The 16728-nt window shown below is 46.8% G+C and overlaps 1 protein-coding gene across 1 annotated transcript in view; it reads left to right on the forward strand.

Annotated features, from left to right (window-relative positions):
- The window catches only part of BRME1 (break repair meiotic recombinase recruitment factor 1), a 170345-nt gene that overhangs the window by 108960 nt on the left and 44657 nt on the right, over positions 1–16728 (forward strand). Inside the window, exon 6 of the mRNA XM_085599879.1 lies at positions 2699–2857. Within this exon, the coding sequence (XP_085456005.1) occupies positions 2699–2857 (159 nt within the window). The remainder of the gene's footprint in view (positions 1–2698; positions 2858–16728) is intronic.

A 16728-nucleotide genomic window follows, 5' to 3' on the forward strand; every position in this document is an offset into this window, starting at 1 on the left:
GTGCTCATGGCTGTGGGCATGTGATAGTGAGAAAAACCCCAAGTGTGAATGGAATGAGCAGAGATTAGAAGGAAGCTGAGTAATACATGTGGTGAAGATCTTCCCTACTTTCTCTCCATCCTCCATGTTTTATTGTTGACAGGGATTTTTCTTGGGCTATGGGCCACATGTATCACCCAATTTTGCTTTCGCAATCGGCCCATTTGCAAACGCAAAAAAGGTTTTTTACATGTACCAAACCCTATTTTTCGATTTGGTAACCTGCTGCGGAATCGCAAAATGGGTTTACCATTGGATATTCGAAAGGGGCATGTTTAGGGCATCCCTTCCAAATACCGAATCGCAGTGGTATGTATGAATGTTTTGTGACTACGGATGCAGTCGCGAACAATTCGCATTTTACCACCAACTTCAAGTTGGTGGTAACCCATTCACAAAAGGGAAGCCTTTGTGAATGTTTGTAAAAGCATTTTTTAAGAGCAGGCATTGGTCCCACCCAAATTAAAGGAAAACGTTTCATTTTTCTTTTTTAAAGCAGCGCGTTGAGGAAAACAGGCTGCTTTACAAAAAAAAAAGATTGCTTTATTTAAAAGCAATCACAGACATGGTGGTCTGCTGACATCAGCAGCCCACCATCCTATCGCAAATTGCGACCTACCTCATTAATATTCACAAGGTAGGTAATTTGTGACCCACTGGGAATCGCAGAAAATGTTCAACACACTTTCATGCATACCGTTTTGCGATCACAAGGATTTACAATTAGGGAATCGTAAAGTGATGTCTTCATACATCTAGCCCTATATCTTTTTGTTATTATCAGTGCTCTTTAGCAGGTATATGCTTGCATGCATCTCTGGGCCGGCGGACATCTCTAAATCCAGAGTACGATTGATCCATCAGAGCGACTGAGTATTTTACTTCGTCTTCCTGACAGAGAAAATACTGTACTCTGAAGTATAAATCAGGCCCCAAATCATTTTCGTAGAACTGACTGGGCAGGTAGCGACTCCATTAGAGAGGACAGCTTATCATTGAGGGGCGGCTTGATATTTATCTGCCCCATTGCATGGCAGAACTTGTGTATCTGGTTCCTCAGACTCTGACTTGCCACTTCCTCAACATTTCTGGAGAATAGATTGCAGTAATCCAGAGGGCCAGTTAGGGACTGCTCCAGGAAGCAATACAAGAGCAACTGGCTTTGCTTTGGCAGTACCCACTGGAATAAAAGAGTTTTAACATGTTCCATTGATTCTACTCTGCTTTTCATTACATTCCCATATCATACAGGAATCTTAATGGAGCCATTCAGCACTTATCTAAATGAGTCGTCACCCTTTTTAGAACTTTCTCAGATTGATTGTTCCGGGTAAAAGACATGTTGAATGTGGCTCCCAGTGTGCTAGTATATAAAGCATTTAAACTTACACTCACCTTCCAGAAATAGACTGGTAACTCTTGAATTGTTTTCTTTCTGGCTGTCACTTAAGCTTGCAGGATTAAGAACCTCTCTTGTCTGAGGACGCTTACACTGGGGGTCTTTAAGTGTTTGACAGATGGTGGTGCAGAAGCCTCTTTGACCAAACATGGTTCCTCTGCTCTATGCAGAGTTGGGGAAACACTAGGCTTCCAGTGACAGAGCCTCAGATGCCTCCACTTGTGGAAAACATTGATTGACAGCCATCAGCAAACATTTCCCCTAGTGCAGCCAATTGAGGCTATTTAGGGCAGTCCTTCTGAGGTACCTTGTTACTGTTCGTGACCACCTTGGAAAACCTGGCAGTCCCAAACAAGAAAGAACAGCAGTGATCCCCATCCTGTGTGAGAAAACTGTGTGTGAGGACAATTGAATATTTGTATTGCAGAAATAATCCCCCTGATTAGGTGGTATCGGCAGGGTGGTTCTGCAACATAATAAAATGCTTGCTCTCTGTCATGCATTTTTTTTTTTTTTAAACAAATGTTATTAGTTTTTCAACATACTCCATATCACAAACATGTTACTCTGAGCATTGTAATGGTACATACTGCTGCAGTGCTGCATCGACATCCACATTGGTAAAGAACAAGAAAGGGAGCAAAAAGTCCACTGTGCATCATAATAATTTGGTAGTATCATTCTGTACCCAACATCCCCCAACTTATTTTCCCACCCCCTCCCTCTAGCCCTTCTGCTGTCTGTCATGCATGGTGGCTGGCTGGTATTTCAGTTCTGCCCAAAGGGCTTTTGTTCCAGTGGCGAAAGTATGTTTGACAAAATGATCCCCATCTTGTTGGCGGGGACCCCTAAGTGTGATGGACAGTCTGCTGCCAAGACGGTACAGGCTACTATGAACTCTGCCAACCTTGCGGATTGGTGTACCGTCCACCATACTCTCAATGATCCCCAGAAGCCGTCTTAGGAAGTCACTTATTAAGGTTGTAACTGAGATATCGATAAAAACAGGAGATTTGCTTCCCAAGTCCCACTTCGTGTGCAGAAGGAACTCTTTATTATTGTCGTTAAAACCACTCTCAGTTTTTGCCTAGAAAGGTCTGGATAGTAATGTAAGCATTCTTTCTTAATTGGATGTTCCATTTATACAACTAACAATGCTGGAGTTTCTAGGTGAGTAACATTTTAGTTTCCACTGTGTGTGGGTGGTTGGGTTGTGTGTCCCTAACAACTAGGTTGAAGGTTTGTTCTGCTTCCTTTTAGGGAGGATCTTCAGGAAGAACCTTCCTTGTGCTCTCCTCATGTTGCAACAGAGGACAGAAAGGATCTGACCAAGGAGGTGCTCTGCTCTTCCCAAACCATCACTGACCAAGATGGGACACAAACTGTTCAAGGCCTGATTGCAGAGCTTTCCAACCTCAAGTAAGAGTACATTTTTTTCTACAATAATAACATAGAGGGTATATGAGACACCAGCCAGCACATAATGGTCACTCTGTCACCACATACCCAACCCACTCTGACACTAAACACACTGGTCACTTATACATCACACAGAGTGTTCGGTCTGCCAGATTACAAAATGCCAATTCTGGCATGGCCTGACCAATCAGTAATCACACAATGTATCACTTGCTATGCTTTGCACTAGCTTGTCTGAGGGTTGATTTGGTTGTGATCATCTATGAGATACCCATTCTGTACCTGGATCTCAGGCCCCATTCCCATCTCTATAGGGTCACTCCAGCACCTTGCTTCAATGTTCACAATCCCATTCATGATTTGAATATTAATTCCTGTGCTCCCCTCTGCTAGGCGGTGAGACTGAGCCCCCTAAATGCACACGGCACGCCTGCATTACAGTCTGAGGTATCATACATGCACCTAGTGCGTGTGCTGCTTTATGCAGCCCTGTCTTACCAGTTGTGGCTTTCCTTCTTATAATGAGGGTACCAGGCACTTAATGGTGTGTGTTTACTTCCAGGCTTGGCCTTTGTATGGGAGGCAGGGCATGTCCCATTTCTCACCAAGGTGGTGATTTCTAGAGGATTGCCATTCATTTATTCAAGCGCCATTGCATGTTTCTCAAATGACAATGGGGACTGGGCCATTTTCTTAAGGGGGCTTAGCTCAATCTATCACGACTTCCTTGTTGTATGCCTCTTCCTTTCAAGAATTTTCTAATTTACTTTAATCCGTTCTGGAATATAGCTCATTGTGTCAAAACTCTTTCTGTCTGGTCATCAAGTGCTTTTGCTCCTGCATTGCAGTCCTGGCCGTACTATCTGTCCTGCCCCCCTGGATACAATCCTGGCTAACATCCAAGCCTTGGCTCTGCTTTTTCAGTCCTGCTGTTTCAGATTTAGGGATTCAAATTTATAAACAAGATCAGATGATGAAGGAAACGAATCCAATCAAATTGAATAACACTTGGAAGGTTTGTAAGCCTTTGTAGCTTTTGCTTTTTGGTGTTTTTGGCACTACCCTTCCAGGTCAACCTTTCTTCAGAAAAGTAAAGGACTGGCTCTTATCACTTGACAGTTTGTGTGTGACAACAGAGTTTTTTGGTTTTGTTTTATATGGTATCAGAACACTTTACAAGAGCACCAGTTGCGTTACATAAGGACACATTAAATTGTGTTAGGCACGGGGAGATTAGTGATTTGTCCAAAATCACAGATGTTGAGGGTCGTTGCCGAGACTCAAACCTGGTTCCCCAGATTTGAGGTCGATCGCCCTAGCCTTTAGGCCACATCCTTGTCTCTGATCTCATGGATTAACTCAGAGAGTTATTAACAACAGTGCACTTTTAATGATCCCTTGTATATTAAGAAAGCGGCATTTACATAAACCCGAATTGCACACTCCCCTTTGGTGGGTACGAAGGGCCAGATGTACGTCGTGATTTTGCATGCGCAAACGGGTTTGCGAACCCGTTTGCGCATGCAAAATCACTGTTGGGCATGTACAATTCCTAAATAGCGAGTCGCAATTTATTTGCAACTCGCTATTTAGGAATTGCGATTCACAATTAGGAAGTGCCATTTCCTTCCCAGTTGCATCCGCTATGCTATGTGTGAATGTTTTGTGACCGCAAAACACTCGTAAATTACCACCTTCCACTTTGTGACTGTCACAAAAAATATTTTTTTAAATATGAAACGAAAACGTTTGATTTCATTTATTTTTTTAAATGCATCCCGTTTTCCTTTAAGGAAAAATGAGCTGCATTAAAAAAAAAAGCTGCTTTATTAAAAAGCGGTCCCAGTCATGGTTTGCTGAGCCCAGCAGGCCACCATCCTTGGCAGGGCAGGGCTGGCATTCCCAATGGGCACGCAAATTGCGAGAGACTCATTAATATTTATGAGCCTCGCAATTTGCGACCCAATTGGGAATCGCAAAACAGTGTAATAACACTGTTGTACATTTCATTTAGCGCCTCGCAATTTGTGATTCGCAATGAGCCGCAAATTGCGAGGGGCTAAATGAAAGGGTCGTACATCTGGCCCTAGAGCTCTCAAGGTCATTGGAGATCCTATAAAGGAAAAGGCATGGCTGGATGCTCTTTTTGTTGATTTTGATTTCCCTAATTCAGTTTCGTACATTACTATGCAAGTAAATGTATTTAAATAAATAGCCTGATTTGTTGTTTAAATCTTTTTATTGACAGTTCTTATTTTCATACAACACTATCAGTGTAATGACATCATATCCCATTACAGTATGTAGGCAATGCAGTTCGAAGTGAAGATTAGCATTGAGTCGCATCAGCTGGCGGATGTGGCATCTCAGACAGTTCCTTAAGAAATAGCATTACAATAACATTAATGGTGTCGATGAGACCTTGTGATATACCACCTGTTTACATTCTAAACATGGTGCATTACGCAGTTGAACCGTGGATGTGGGATACAACAAAATGAGGACAAAGTAATCAAATCAGGGATTGGGTGTTCGCCTGAGACCTGTTGCCTGGTGTGTTGGAAAGGGAGAGTCCTGCTAGAAGTTGCTGGTGATATTCCCCTGATGAAGGATCTTGAGCTATGTGAGTGGGGGGGTTGTTCTTCTTGGCCTTCTTTACGTGTACTCTCAGAGACTAAATGTTGGTTTGGCTGGCCTGATGCCCCTTCTTGAGCCTCCTCCGCAGTTGCATCCAGTCCCTGTAAGTCTAAAACTGTATTCTCCCAGTGACTCGCCAGGTGAAAATTACGAATACCCAGCGGGTCTTCTCGGCACAAGGTTACCCCTTCTGCCCTAGCCCAGTTGAGTAGGGAGCTGCACCAAGCTAATGTGTGGGATGCTATCGGGGATTTCCATCTCTTGGTGATCAAGCGTTTCGCTGCAATCAGGCCCAAATCGAGAAATCGGGGGGGGGGTGGCGACACCATCTCAGGGGGGGCACTTACTCCTCTCTAATCTTACCTTCCTTCCCTGTGTCACAAGTCTTGGAGAACTCCGGTATGGTTGGAGGGGGGAGGGAGGGGAAATCGATGGGGCACTATGTGCCCATGCTTTTGTCTTGCTAACTCTCCCAGGAGGGGGTTAATTCATAGAGCTGAAATGCTTCAGCTGCAGTGGGAGGCAGGATGTCTCCTCTGCTAAAACTGAAAGCAAACCAACAGGCAGTCCTGTTCCTTTGCTTTCGATATCATAGCAGATGAGACCCCTTGCCTCGACTGCAGCTGAAGCATTTCAGCTCTATGAATTAACCCCCTCCTGGGAGAGTTAGCTCTTCCCAGAAAGGAGACTAAGCTTCCAGGGACGTTCTAAGGCATGAGCAAGGTGGGCTCTGGCCCAGGGCCCCAGCCTTTCAAAGCGGGTGGGGGGGGGGGGGCTGAAAGAGCCAGCTCTGTACTACAGAGTCTTCCCTCATGACCTTGACATTTTTTTAAACACAATGTTGTAAATAGCGTTTTTCTATCATTCATTTTTATTGTGTAAGAGTCTATTACAGACATTTTGCAGCCAAAAGTTGTTTATGCCTCATGTAACATCCATATAAAAAGTTTATTTTAGATCAATACTGGACCTCACATATGAGAAATGGGAGGGTGTGACAAATTATTTGCAGTAATATTAGTGAACTGCTGTTGTGTTACATACTGAAAACACACATCACTATTCCTGAATATCATATGTACACACATTTAGTGTTTAACCAAAGAAGAGCTGAGACTGGATCATAAAATCAAAGCTGGTCCGAAACGTGGCCCCCAAAATACATTTGGCCCAGGGCTCTCAAAATCCTTAAAACGTCCCTGAAAGTTTCTTTTAAAATTACACAGGCAGGCACGCAAAATGCCAGCCAGCCATGTGTTGTTTAAACAGCCTGGATATTGCTTGTCTTGACACTAAATATGGTTATAAATAAAGAAGTATGTATTCATTTGTAATGTGACTTTTCTGTTTTTGTTCCCTTTTATTATCAGTCATGGATCATTCAGGCAGCTCTAGAAAACAATGAAAAGTTCTTTCTATTTATATTTGCTGTTCAAAGTATGCACAGATAAGTGCTGAAAATACAGCTTTAGGTGACCGCTTATTTTTATCCCATCTGTGACATCAAAATGATGAGCTGGCAACCCTAATCATAAGACTGGAAGTTTGTTGAGGGATCAGCAAATCTTTTCTTTCCGCCACCCTGATCCCTGGTTACTGCCATAATAGCAATAGTTTAACACATTTGAAACCCTACGCTGCCGTCAATAACATGCTGAGTTACTTCAAGTGTCTGGGATTGCACCTTACATTCAGACAACCTGCTCCTCATTCTCGCCCTTCACTTTCACCCTCACCCTGCACTCACACTGATCTCGATACATTCACACCATTCACCCACTTACCCTCCACTCACAGTGATCACTCTGCACTCACAGCGATCACAATGCGCTCACACTGATCACCATGCACTCACACCATTCACCCTCTCACCCTGCACTCACACTGATCACCATGCACTCACACCATTCACCTGCTCACCCTGCACTCACAGTGATCACTTTGTACTCGCAATGCACTTGTGATGTTCACCTTGTACCTCACCCTGCAGTCACACAAGAACACTACTCACCCTGCGCTCATGTGACACTTCACTCGCCTGTCCCCCTCACTGCTCAATATGCAATCTCACTCAAATAAGCCCATCACTAACCATGCATTAATTCTTCCCACTCTGCACTAACATGCGCACCCAAATTCATATAGTCACCTCACTCATCCCTGTACACAAGTATGGGCATGTCCTGCCCCATCAAGGTTTTCGTCCTAAATTACAAAAGGAGACATCTAAATGCACTGCAATCCAGCCTTCCAGGGGCTCCTTGATAGAGACAGTTCTGTTTTTGCCCCGATGGCCTGGAATAATTCCTCAACAGATTCTTACAAACAGTTTTGTTTAATTTCTTTTTAATGTGATTGATGTGAGGGAGTCTATTACTATTTGCAGAGAAATGTGTTTGTTTCATGCAACAACCATAAAAAAGTTAACCATAAAAAAAGTTAGATCCAAGCGTGTCCTTGCATATGAGAAATTGGAGGATATCACAGATATTATTCACTGTAAAATTAGCGGGCTGCTGCTTTGTTACAACAGTGAAAACACCTCACTATCTCTGAATATTAGATGTAAACGCTTTTAGAATTTCGACTACAGTGCCTGTGCACCGTTAGTAGCCTGGCTAAATAGGGTATGGCAGAGCTGAAAGTAAATCATTTAAACTCAAAGCTGTACTGAACAGGGGCCCCCAAAACAGTTTTGGCGCAGGGCACCCAAAATCCCTAACATGTCCATACCATCACAAAGTCTGTCAGACAACATTACTCTGAAGTAAAATAGACAACATCATTAATTTATTATTAGTTCTATTTTTTTTAAACATAAGCCTGACGTGTCCTAAACCCCCACTGCTTCAGGCAAGCAACTTATCGTACCACTGAGGAATTCTCAATTAGGTGTTCGTTCAACGCCCTCTCTGTGGACTTTTAACTGTCTTCGGATCCATAACTGGTTGGTGGGCAATTATCCCATTATAATGCTGCCTAAAACGTTTGTTAATGATTTTTAGAGAAGATTTGTTTCTCATGTACCAGCTCTGAGCTAGGGAGTGCTCGAAAAATCTAACAACACTGTCTCCCTTACAGTCCCTGTCTTGGCTGAAAATGTCTGCAGAATATTCAGCTTTGTGAGAAACTGCTATCAAAACTTTCTTGCCTTTCAGCTCGTCCTATTTATGCGAGATTGGGTTCTCAGCACTTGCGGTATTAAAGACTAAGTACCGTTCAAGACTGGATGTGGAGCAGAACCTGAGGATGGCAGTAGCAAAAATCCATCCACAGATTGAGCGTCTCTGAAAAACAGGCACACCCATCACATTTATGTTGGTGGTGCTATTATCAATCTATGTCATGTGTAAAACAAAGCATCCTAGTAAAAACAATTTGCGCACATTTTATCTTGAAAAGTGGTGTTTTGAGCTGTGTAATAAGACTCTGTCATTTCACCACACCCACACACAAACCTGCAGTTTACTAAACACTCTTATTGTATTGAACATTATTTGCTGGTTATGCCCGGAATATATGCATGGCGGTCGATTCCAGAAATTTCTGTCAGGTGGTGGGGGGGGCACAACATCTAAAAAAATTCAGCTGGGGGGGCTCAACCTACAAAAGTTTGAAGACCTCTTCAATAATGGGATGGCGGGGGCATACGGCGTGGTGTTCCTGGTGAGAAAGAGGCACCTGCGGAAGCATTTGTAAGCTATGTTGAGTAATAATGCTCCTAGGTTTCTGCACATGGATGTAAAATACTAAGCAAGGTGTGATGCGTGACTGGGGGCTGTAATGAAGCCGTGTCTGCTTGGGAAGACAGCCATTGCAGCTGGGAGGCTAGATAATAGTGTTCAAAATTGGGCTCCGCGAACCCTCCCTGCTCTGTTGGCAAATATAGTCTCCCCATAGACACTCTATGCCTTGACGTTCCCCATATAAAATCACTGATTACCTTTTCCCATTTGCGGGAAAGGAAGGGGAGATGACGATAGGTAGGGTAGTGAAGTAATAGACGAGGCGAGGGAGGACTACCATTTTTACGAGGGCAATCCTACCAGAGACAGCTAATGGGAGGGTCTTCCAGAAGCTCATTTGCGACTGAATGGCAGTAGTGGCTCTAATTATGTTTCCCTGAAATAGATATTCTCCTTGGTACGGTATATGCGCAACCCCAGGTATCTGAAAGTATCTGTGCACCATGTTACAGGCACTTCTCCAAGGGAGTATCCTGGGTCCGAGGTTGCCTGCAGGTAAGGGGAGAGAATGGATTTTGTGGCGTTAACCCGCAGCCCTGATGCTTTGGCAAGTCCTGTTAGTGCCAAGTCCAAAGAGGGTGGGATGGCATGAAGATCTTGCACATATAACAGCAGGTCTTAGGCATTTATTGAGACTACGTGTGTGCCACCTCGCAAGGTGACTGCCATGCCCTTGTGCGCGCAAATGTACGCTGCTAATGGTTCAACCGCCAGCGCAAAAAGGAGAGGGGACAACGGACAGTCTTGCCTTGTCCCACGTCTCAACTCTATAAGGTCTGAATTATAAGGACCCGTCTGGACTCGGACGGTTGGGTCTTTGTATAGCAGCTTAACCATGGTAAGGAAGAGGGGTCCTATGCCATATCTAGCTAGGGTTGCGAAGAGAAAGTTCCATTCAAGAGAATCAAAAGCCTTCTCAAGGTCCATCACCAAGCAACCCGATCTAGGCCAATTCATAGGAGCGTACTCTGCTACCCTAAAGTAGCCACTGATGTTCAGAGCAGTATTACAGTTAGAGACAAACCCGTTCTGGTCTGGGTGCACCAGGGTGGGAATATGTGGCACCAAACGATTGGCCAAGACCTTTGCTAAGATTTTATAATCCGTATTTAATACCGCTATCAGTCTATACGATCCAGGGGATGTTGGATTCTTACCCGGCTTCAACAAAGAGACCACATTAGCCGCACACAGTGAGGGCAGTAGGGTCATATTAGTAATTGTAGAGGTGGACAAGGAATGTAGACAGGGCACTAGGGTTTCTACATATGTCTTAAAGAATTCAGTTGAAGCCCATCCGGTCCCGGTGTCTTTTCGTACGCTAGTGACATTAGTGCTTCCTGAACTTCATTCACTGTTAAGGGGGAGTCCAGTGTTAGGCATTGATCAATCATCAGTGTGGGCAGTTTGACTGCATTAAAAAATGCCACAATGTGTTAATCATCCCCCCCTCAATTCGGACGCATACAGTCTAGTATAATGTATTGTCATTACTGTGTGAATGTCCCAGTCTTTGTATTTCCTATGTCCCAGCTCATCTACTAACAGCAGTATGGGGCGTTGCGGGTGCTCTTGCCGTATTAGATAGGCCAATAATTAACCCGGCAAAACCAAAGGAAATGATGGACGGAGTGTTGAACATTGCAAGCACTCACCCCCAGTCAACTGATCTGGGTTTAATCCATCACCGTTCTTTAGCCCACTCTGCCACCCCAGTTCAGACATGGCCATATGCAAATCAGTCTGACCCTGTGCCTCATGGGAACAGTCCAGCCCGAACTGCCAAGCAGTCTTCCCTGGACCGGAAACAAGCTTCCTAGGACCGGTTTCTGGCATTTCAGCCGTCTTCAGCCAGGCTTGCTTGAATCCAGGTGCAAAGTGAGCAAGGTACTCACGTCTGAGCATACCCTGCCAACTTAGGGCGAACAAAGCAAAACCAAAGGAAATGATGGACGGAGTGTTGAACATTGCAAGCACTCACCCCCAGTCAACTGATCTGGGTTTAATCCATCACCGTTCTTTAGCCCACTCTGCCACCCCAGTTCAGACATGGCCATATGCAAATCAGTCTGACCCTGTGCCTCATGGGAACAGTCCAGCCCGAACTGCCAAGCAATGTCTTCCCTGGACCAGAAACAAGCTTCCTAGGACCGGTTTCTGGCATTTCAGCCGTCTTCAGCCAGGCTTGCTTGAATCCAGTGGCAAAGTGAGCAAGGGACTCACGTCTGAGCATACCCTGCCAACTTAGGGCGAACAAAGCAAAACCAAAGGAAATGATGGACGGAGTGTTGAACATTGCAAGCACTCACCCCCAGTCAACTGATCTGGTTTTAATCCATCACCGTTCTTTAGCTCACTCTTCCACCCCAGTTCAGACATGGCCATATGCAAATCAGTCTGACCCTGTGCCTCATGGGAACAGTCCAGCCCGAACTGCCAAGCAATGTCTTCCCTGGACCGGAAACAAGCTTCCTAGGACCGGTTTCTGGCATTTCAGCCGTCTTCAGCCAGGCTTGCTTGAATCCAGTGGCAAAGTGTCGCGATCCTAGAGCCGCCGGCCGAGTCCGGCGCAAGACAGACTACAAGGCCCAGAAGGCCATGGGGCAAAGGCGGGCGGGAAGAGCCGCGCGCTACGTTACCGCGCATTACAAAAGCCCCGCCTCTTCCAGGAAGTGGGGCTTGACAAACAATCCGTTATCTGGAGTTCCCTGTTTTCGGAGAGTAGCGCATTGCGGATGGTATTCCCCGCGGATTCTTTTGCGCGCTACTCGTTCAAGCCCCGAGTCGGATTCGAGGCATCTTTGGCCCCTGAGGACCGAGACTTTTTCCACGCACCAGTGATTTACTATCAGGTATTTAGGTCCACGCAGGGAGTGGAAGCTTCTCCCACTCTGCCTGCGTTCTTTTGGTTGTGTTTCCCCATTTCTCCATCGTCTGTTGGAGCCCGCAGTATCTTGGGTTCTTGGCCTCTATGAAACTGTCCTACGTCGCCAGAACCATTTTGCATTTCCGTGTTTTCCTTGGTGGCACAAGCCTACCCAGCCCATGGGGGCGTTGTGACGTGTAACACGCCTACCAGGGTACCCTCGACGGAGGGCTTGTGCAACATTCACATCCTGTTTAACTTCCTGTCGTGTGTACCGAGGGATCCCTGGAGAATCCTTAAAACTACAGTAAGGAGAGACGTAAGGGAAGAGGGGGCAGATGGTATCTTTCATAGTCATGTCCCTAAACTCCCTCTGACCCATTGCTTCTGTTATTTGTCTCCCTCTGCAGCCTACCACATACGGGTCCGTGCCTCACCGCATCACAGCAGCCGTTCCCCATCCCTCTACACTTCCCCAGTTTCCGTTATCTCCTCCCGGTTGTCCCCCCGGTTGCATCTTCACGCCTGGAGTTTATCTAGATCTAGGTGGGGGTTGTTTCCGGGGGAATAATCGGGATTATCTACACGACATCGTCCCTGCTGGCCGCCCTTGTTGCAGGTTAGTGGTCTTTTCACGTTACACTTGGCCTAACAGTCACGACAGATTGTCAAGCCCACGGTAACTGTCCAGCCCGGACGATGGATACCAATACGGTGCTGGCTTCCCTGGTGGAGAGCATTACGGCCCTCCAGCAGGAAGTACATACCTCTCGAGTAGAGAATCAAGAAATCAAGAAAGACATGAACACATTGCGTAGAGAGGTAGCAGGAATTTCTCGTAAGGGCACGGGAAAAGAATCCTACATCAGAGACTGGACGCTTCCACCTCCCATCACGTCCCGCGGCCAAGGAGGGGGTGCTTTTGACACAGGGTTTCCCGCCACTACATCGGACACTGCCCCTCCTGATAGGTCACTACCCACTGTGCATATTGTTCAGAGTCAAGGGATTCCTTTGGCGCCACCCGAACGCTTCTATGGGGATGCCAGGAAGTTCGAAACCTTTCTTCATCAATGCAGACTTCACTTCTTGTGTAAACCACAAGTGTTTCAGGAGGAGGTGGCCAAAACCTCATTCATGATGTCCTACATGGGAGGTAATGCCGCAAGCTGGACCATCCCTTTACTGGAAAGGAACGATCCGGTTCTACAAAATTTTCAGGGATTTTGTCTCGAAATGAGAAAACTGTTCGATCGCAAGGCCCACATGATGTCCCTGGATCGTGAACTGCTTACCTTACGACAGGGGTCTCAGGATTTATTGTCCTATATAACTACCTTCAATCGTCTTGTGGTAGAGACGGACTGGCCGCCAGAGAAGAGAACTACCCTATTTTATCAAGGCCTACGAGGAGAACTCAAGGACGTCTTAGCTCAAGTGGTACAGCTACCCAGCACCTGTGAAGAACTAATCGACCTTACCGTCCAACTAGATCATCGGTTGCTAGAGAGAAAGGGAGACCGAGGCAAAAGCGAAACCCGTCTTCTGCCAGCACGATTCAAACCGGCCCACGAAGAAACCCCACGAACGGCGGAGGGACCAGAACCTATGCAAATCGGAGGACTCCGAGGTCCGCTTTCCGTGGAAGAAAGAGAGAAGAGAAGACAACAGAAGTTATGCCTCTATTGTGGAAAAAGCGGGCACTTCATTAAAGAATGCCGAGCCAGAACCAGACTCCCAGAACGAACCCCTACTTCCAAGTCTCAGGCCGCCGCATCCCCGCAACCGTCGGAAAACTGCAACACCCAAGCCAGTCAGGGACCCCTGACTTGGGACTAGAAAAGAAAACGGTCTCGCTACGAATACCTAACACTATGCAACCGTCAGTGGCTCACATTAATGTCAGCGTGACGTTATGGGTATCGCAAGTACATACCATAACAGTGTCAGCTCTTTTGGATTGCGGAGTCACTGGGAATTTTATGGATCAGCAATATGCCCGAGAACTTGGAATCCCATATGAAACCAAGAAAAAACCGGAAGTGGTAAAAGCCGTGGATGGGAAGGCTTTAACCTCAGGACCAGTGAGACACCATACTTACCCACTACGGATGCTGATAGGAGAATTACATCAGGAACTAATTCAGTTTGACCTCATCGACGCTCCACATTTCCGCATCATTCTAGGTATGCCATGGTTAACCCTGCATGATCCCGTGATTCGATGGGCGGACCGCACAGTTTCCTTAACCTCCCCTTACTGCAGGGAGCAATGCCTTCTTCATCACGCCCTCGTAGACAAGGATGCTAAAACACAAGCAGGGTTCCTTCAAGACGGAAGTGAAGAACGCAGTTGTTGTAGCATTATGAAGCTTCCAGAGGTTTACCAGGATTACCTGTCCGTTTTCAACAAACAGGAAGCTACTCGACTGCCCCCACACCGTCCGTACGACTGTCGTATCGACCTAGTCCCCGGAGCAGTCATTCCATGTAGTCGAGTTTATGCACTAACAGAACCCGAGACTCGTTACCTGAAAACATACTTGGAAGAAAATCTAGCCTCAGGCTTCATTCGACCTTCTTCCTCACCCGCATCATCTCCACTCTTCTTCATCGGGAAAAAAGACTGCGATGAATTAAGGACCTGCATAGATTATAGGGCTATCAACAGACTAACCATCAAAAACCGGTATCCCCTGCCCTTAATACCGGTCCTGTTGGACCAACTCAAGGGAGCCCGGATATTTACCAAACTGGACCTTCGAGGGTGTGAGAAGTTGGCCTGATATGTAGTGCTCACTATTCTAGTGATCACTGTGTATCATTCCAAACGACCCTTATTGATGATTGGTTGTAAGTCAACCTTTTAGACCAGCTATCCTAGTAGCGTGGATACGAGCAGTCTTTAGGCTAAACTCTAGAGGGCGTGTTAAGCCAGCTGTTTACCATCACATATACCCCTTGAACACCAAGTGAAAGGACACCACACAAGTTGTTATGAAAATAAAAGGATATTTATTTATAACAAGACTACCCTGGCTCTTTATGAGTCAGGGAGCTAAGCACACTACAAAACTCTTAGGAAAATACTTCAGTTGCACAATTTACACAAATGCCCGAGGGGCACGAGAAACCATCTACACTAACAGTGGAATGCGAATGGTTAGAGTCTGGAGATACTGATTCCGGAGTGTTCCGATCAGTGGGACTAAACGAAAAAGGAACTGGACACTTGTAGAGCGAACCTGCGATGGAGCACCGAGATGCTCGAGTTACCTAGCCCAGAGGCTGCGGCGGTTGAAGGTTCGGCAGATGTCGGAAGTCCTCGTTGTAGTCTCAGGAGCCTGAAAGAAGAGTTGCTGGCAGGCGACCAGTGTCGATGTTCAGCGAGATCCAAGCCTGGATCGGTGATGAAGGAAACCTGAAAGCAGAGGGGACTCAGTTCTCAACCGCTAGCCAGCGATCGTGTGGGTACCAGGAGGGTACCGGCTGAAGTCACCTCGACCAGGTGAGTGGGTGACGTCGGACTCGGCTGTTCCTCGGACCAGGAGGCGCGGCGGCGACCAGGATGGAGGGCGAGCTGTCCCACGAAGGTGTCTGCTGTCGATGATGCTGGGCCCAGGAAGGGGCAGCGGATCTTGGCAGTGGCCACCCAAGCGGGGGAGTCAAGATGGCGTCGGGAGTGGACCAGGAGGGTCCGTGGTACTCCTCTGTTGAAGGGGAGCAAGAGCCAGTCTGGAGCAACCAGACTAGTGATGAAACAATCGTGGTGCGTCGTGAAGAGGGCCACAAGCCGGTCGGCAAGTGGTCGAACAACGCGGTGAACAACAAGGAGCGGAAGGGCCCCCACGCAGATCTCGGGGATGCTGGGGAGGCAGACTTCGATGCTGGAGCTGCTCAGGGTTAGGGCTTCTCAAACCCTAGGTGCACTCACTCGAGGGTCCCTCGGTGGGCGTGCTAGATAAGCGTCGTGCAGGTTCTGAAGATAGCCGGTCCCGCAGGTCTCGTCACACCTACGACTCTCAGCTGAGCTGATGAGGGAGGTAAAAGGTCAGAGATGGCATGGAACTCGGGTCTCGTCGAGCTGGGCAGTCTTGATCCGTAGGAGAGACTTACAGCAAACCGCAAGCGCTTAGATGGTGCCTGCTGGTGCAGGGTGGCTACTCCCTAGCCACAAGGGAGAGTCTTCAGAAATAGTCAAGAGTTCCTTTCGTGGAAAGTAGTACGTGATTCGGAGTTATCCGATTATCTGATTATCCAATTTGGGAAGGGGACGCGCTCCTACCTTTATTCTAAGAAAAGGGGCTGGCCCGTGACTAGGTTCTACCTATGGGTGGAGCCAGGAGGGGGGTGGTTACACCCCTAACCTTTGTCCGGCTTCGCGCCAGCTCAGGGGCTGGTGGGCCCCCGAAACTGGTTTGAGCCGGGCTATGCACAGTGAGCACCGGGGTGCCACTTGCAATCACCTTCCTTTCAGCCCTGCCTACCTGGGATACACAAACCCTGTCTGGGACGGTGCTAACACCGCCCTCGACAGGAAACCCTTTGTCCAAGCTCCCCTTGCTGGAAGGTCCCCCAGCAGCAGGAGGTCAGACTTGTGTCTGGTGGCAGCATCCATTTTG

This window comes from Triturus cristatus, chromosome 4_2 (assembly GCF_964204655.1).
Source record: "Triturus cristatus chromosome 4_2, aTriCri1.1, whole genome shotgun sequence".
Classification (NCBI taxonomy): Eukaryota; Metazoa; Chordata; class Amphibia; order Caudata; family Salamandridae; genus Triturus; species Triturus cristatus.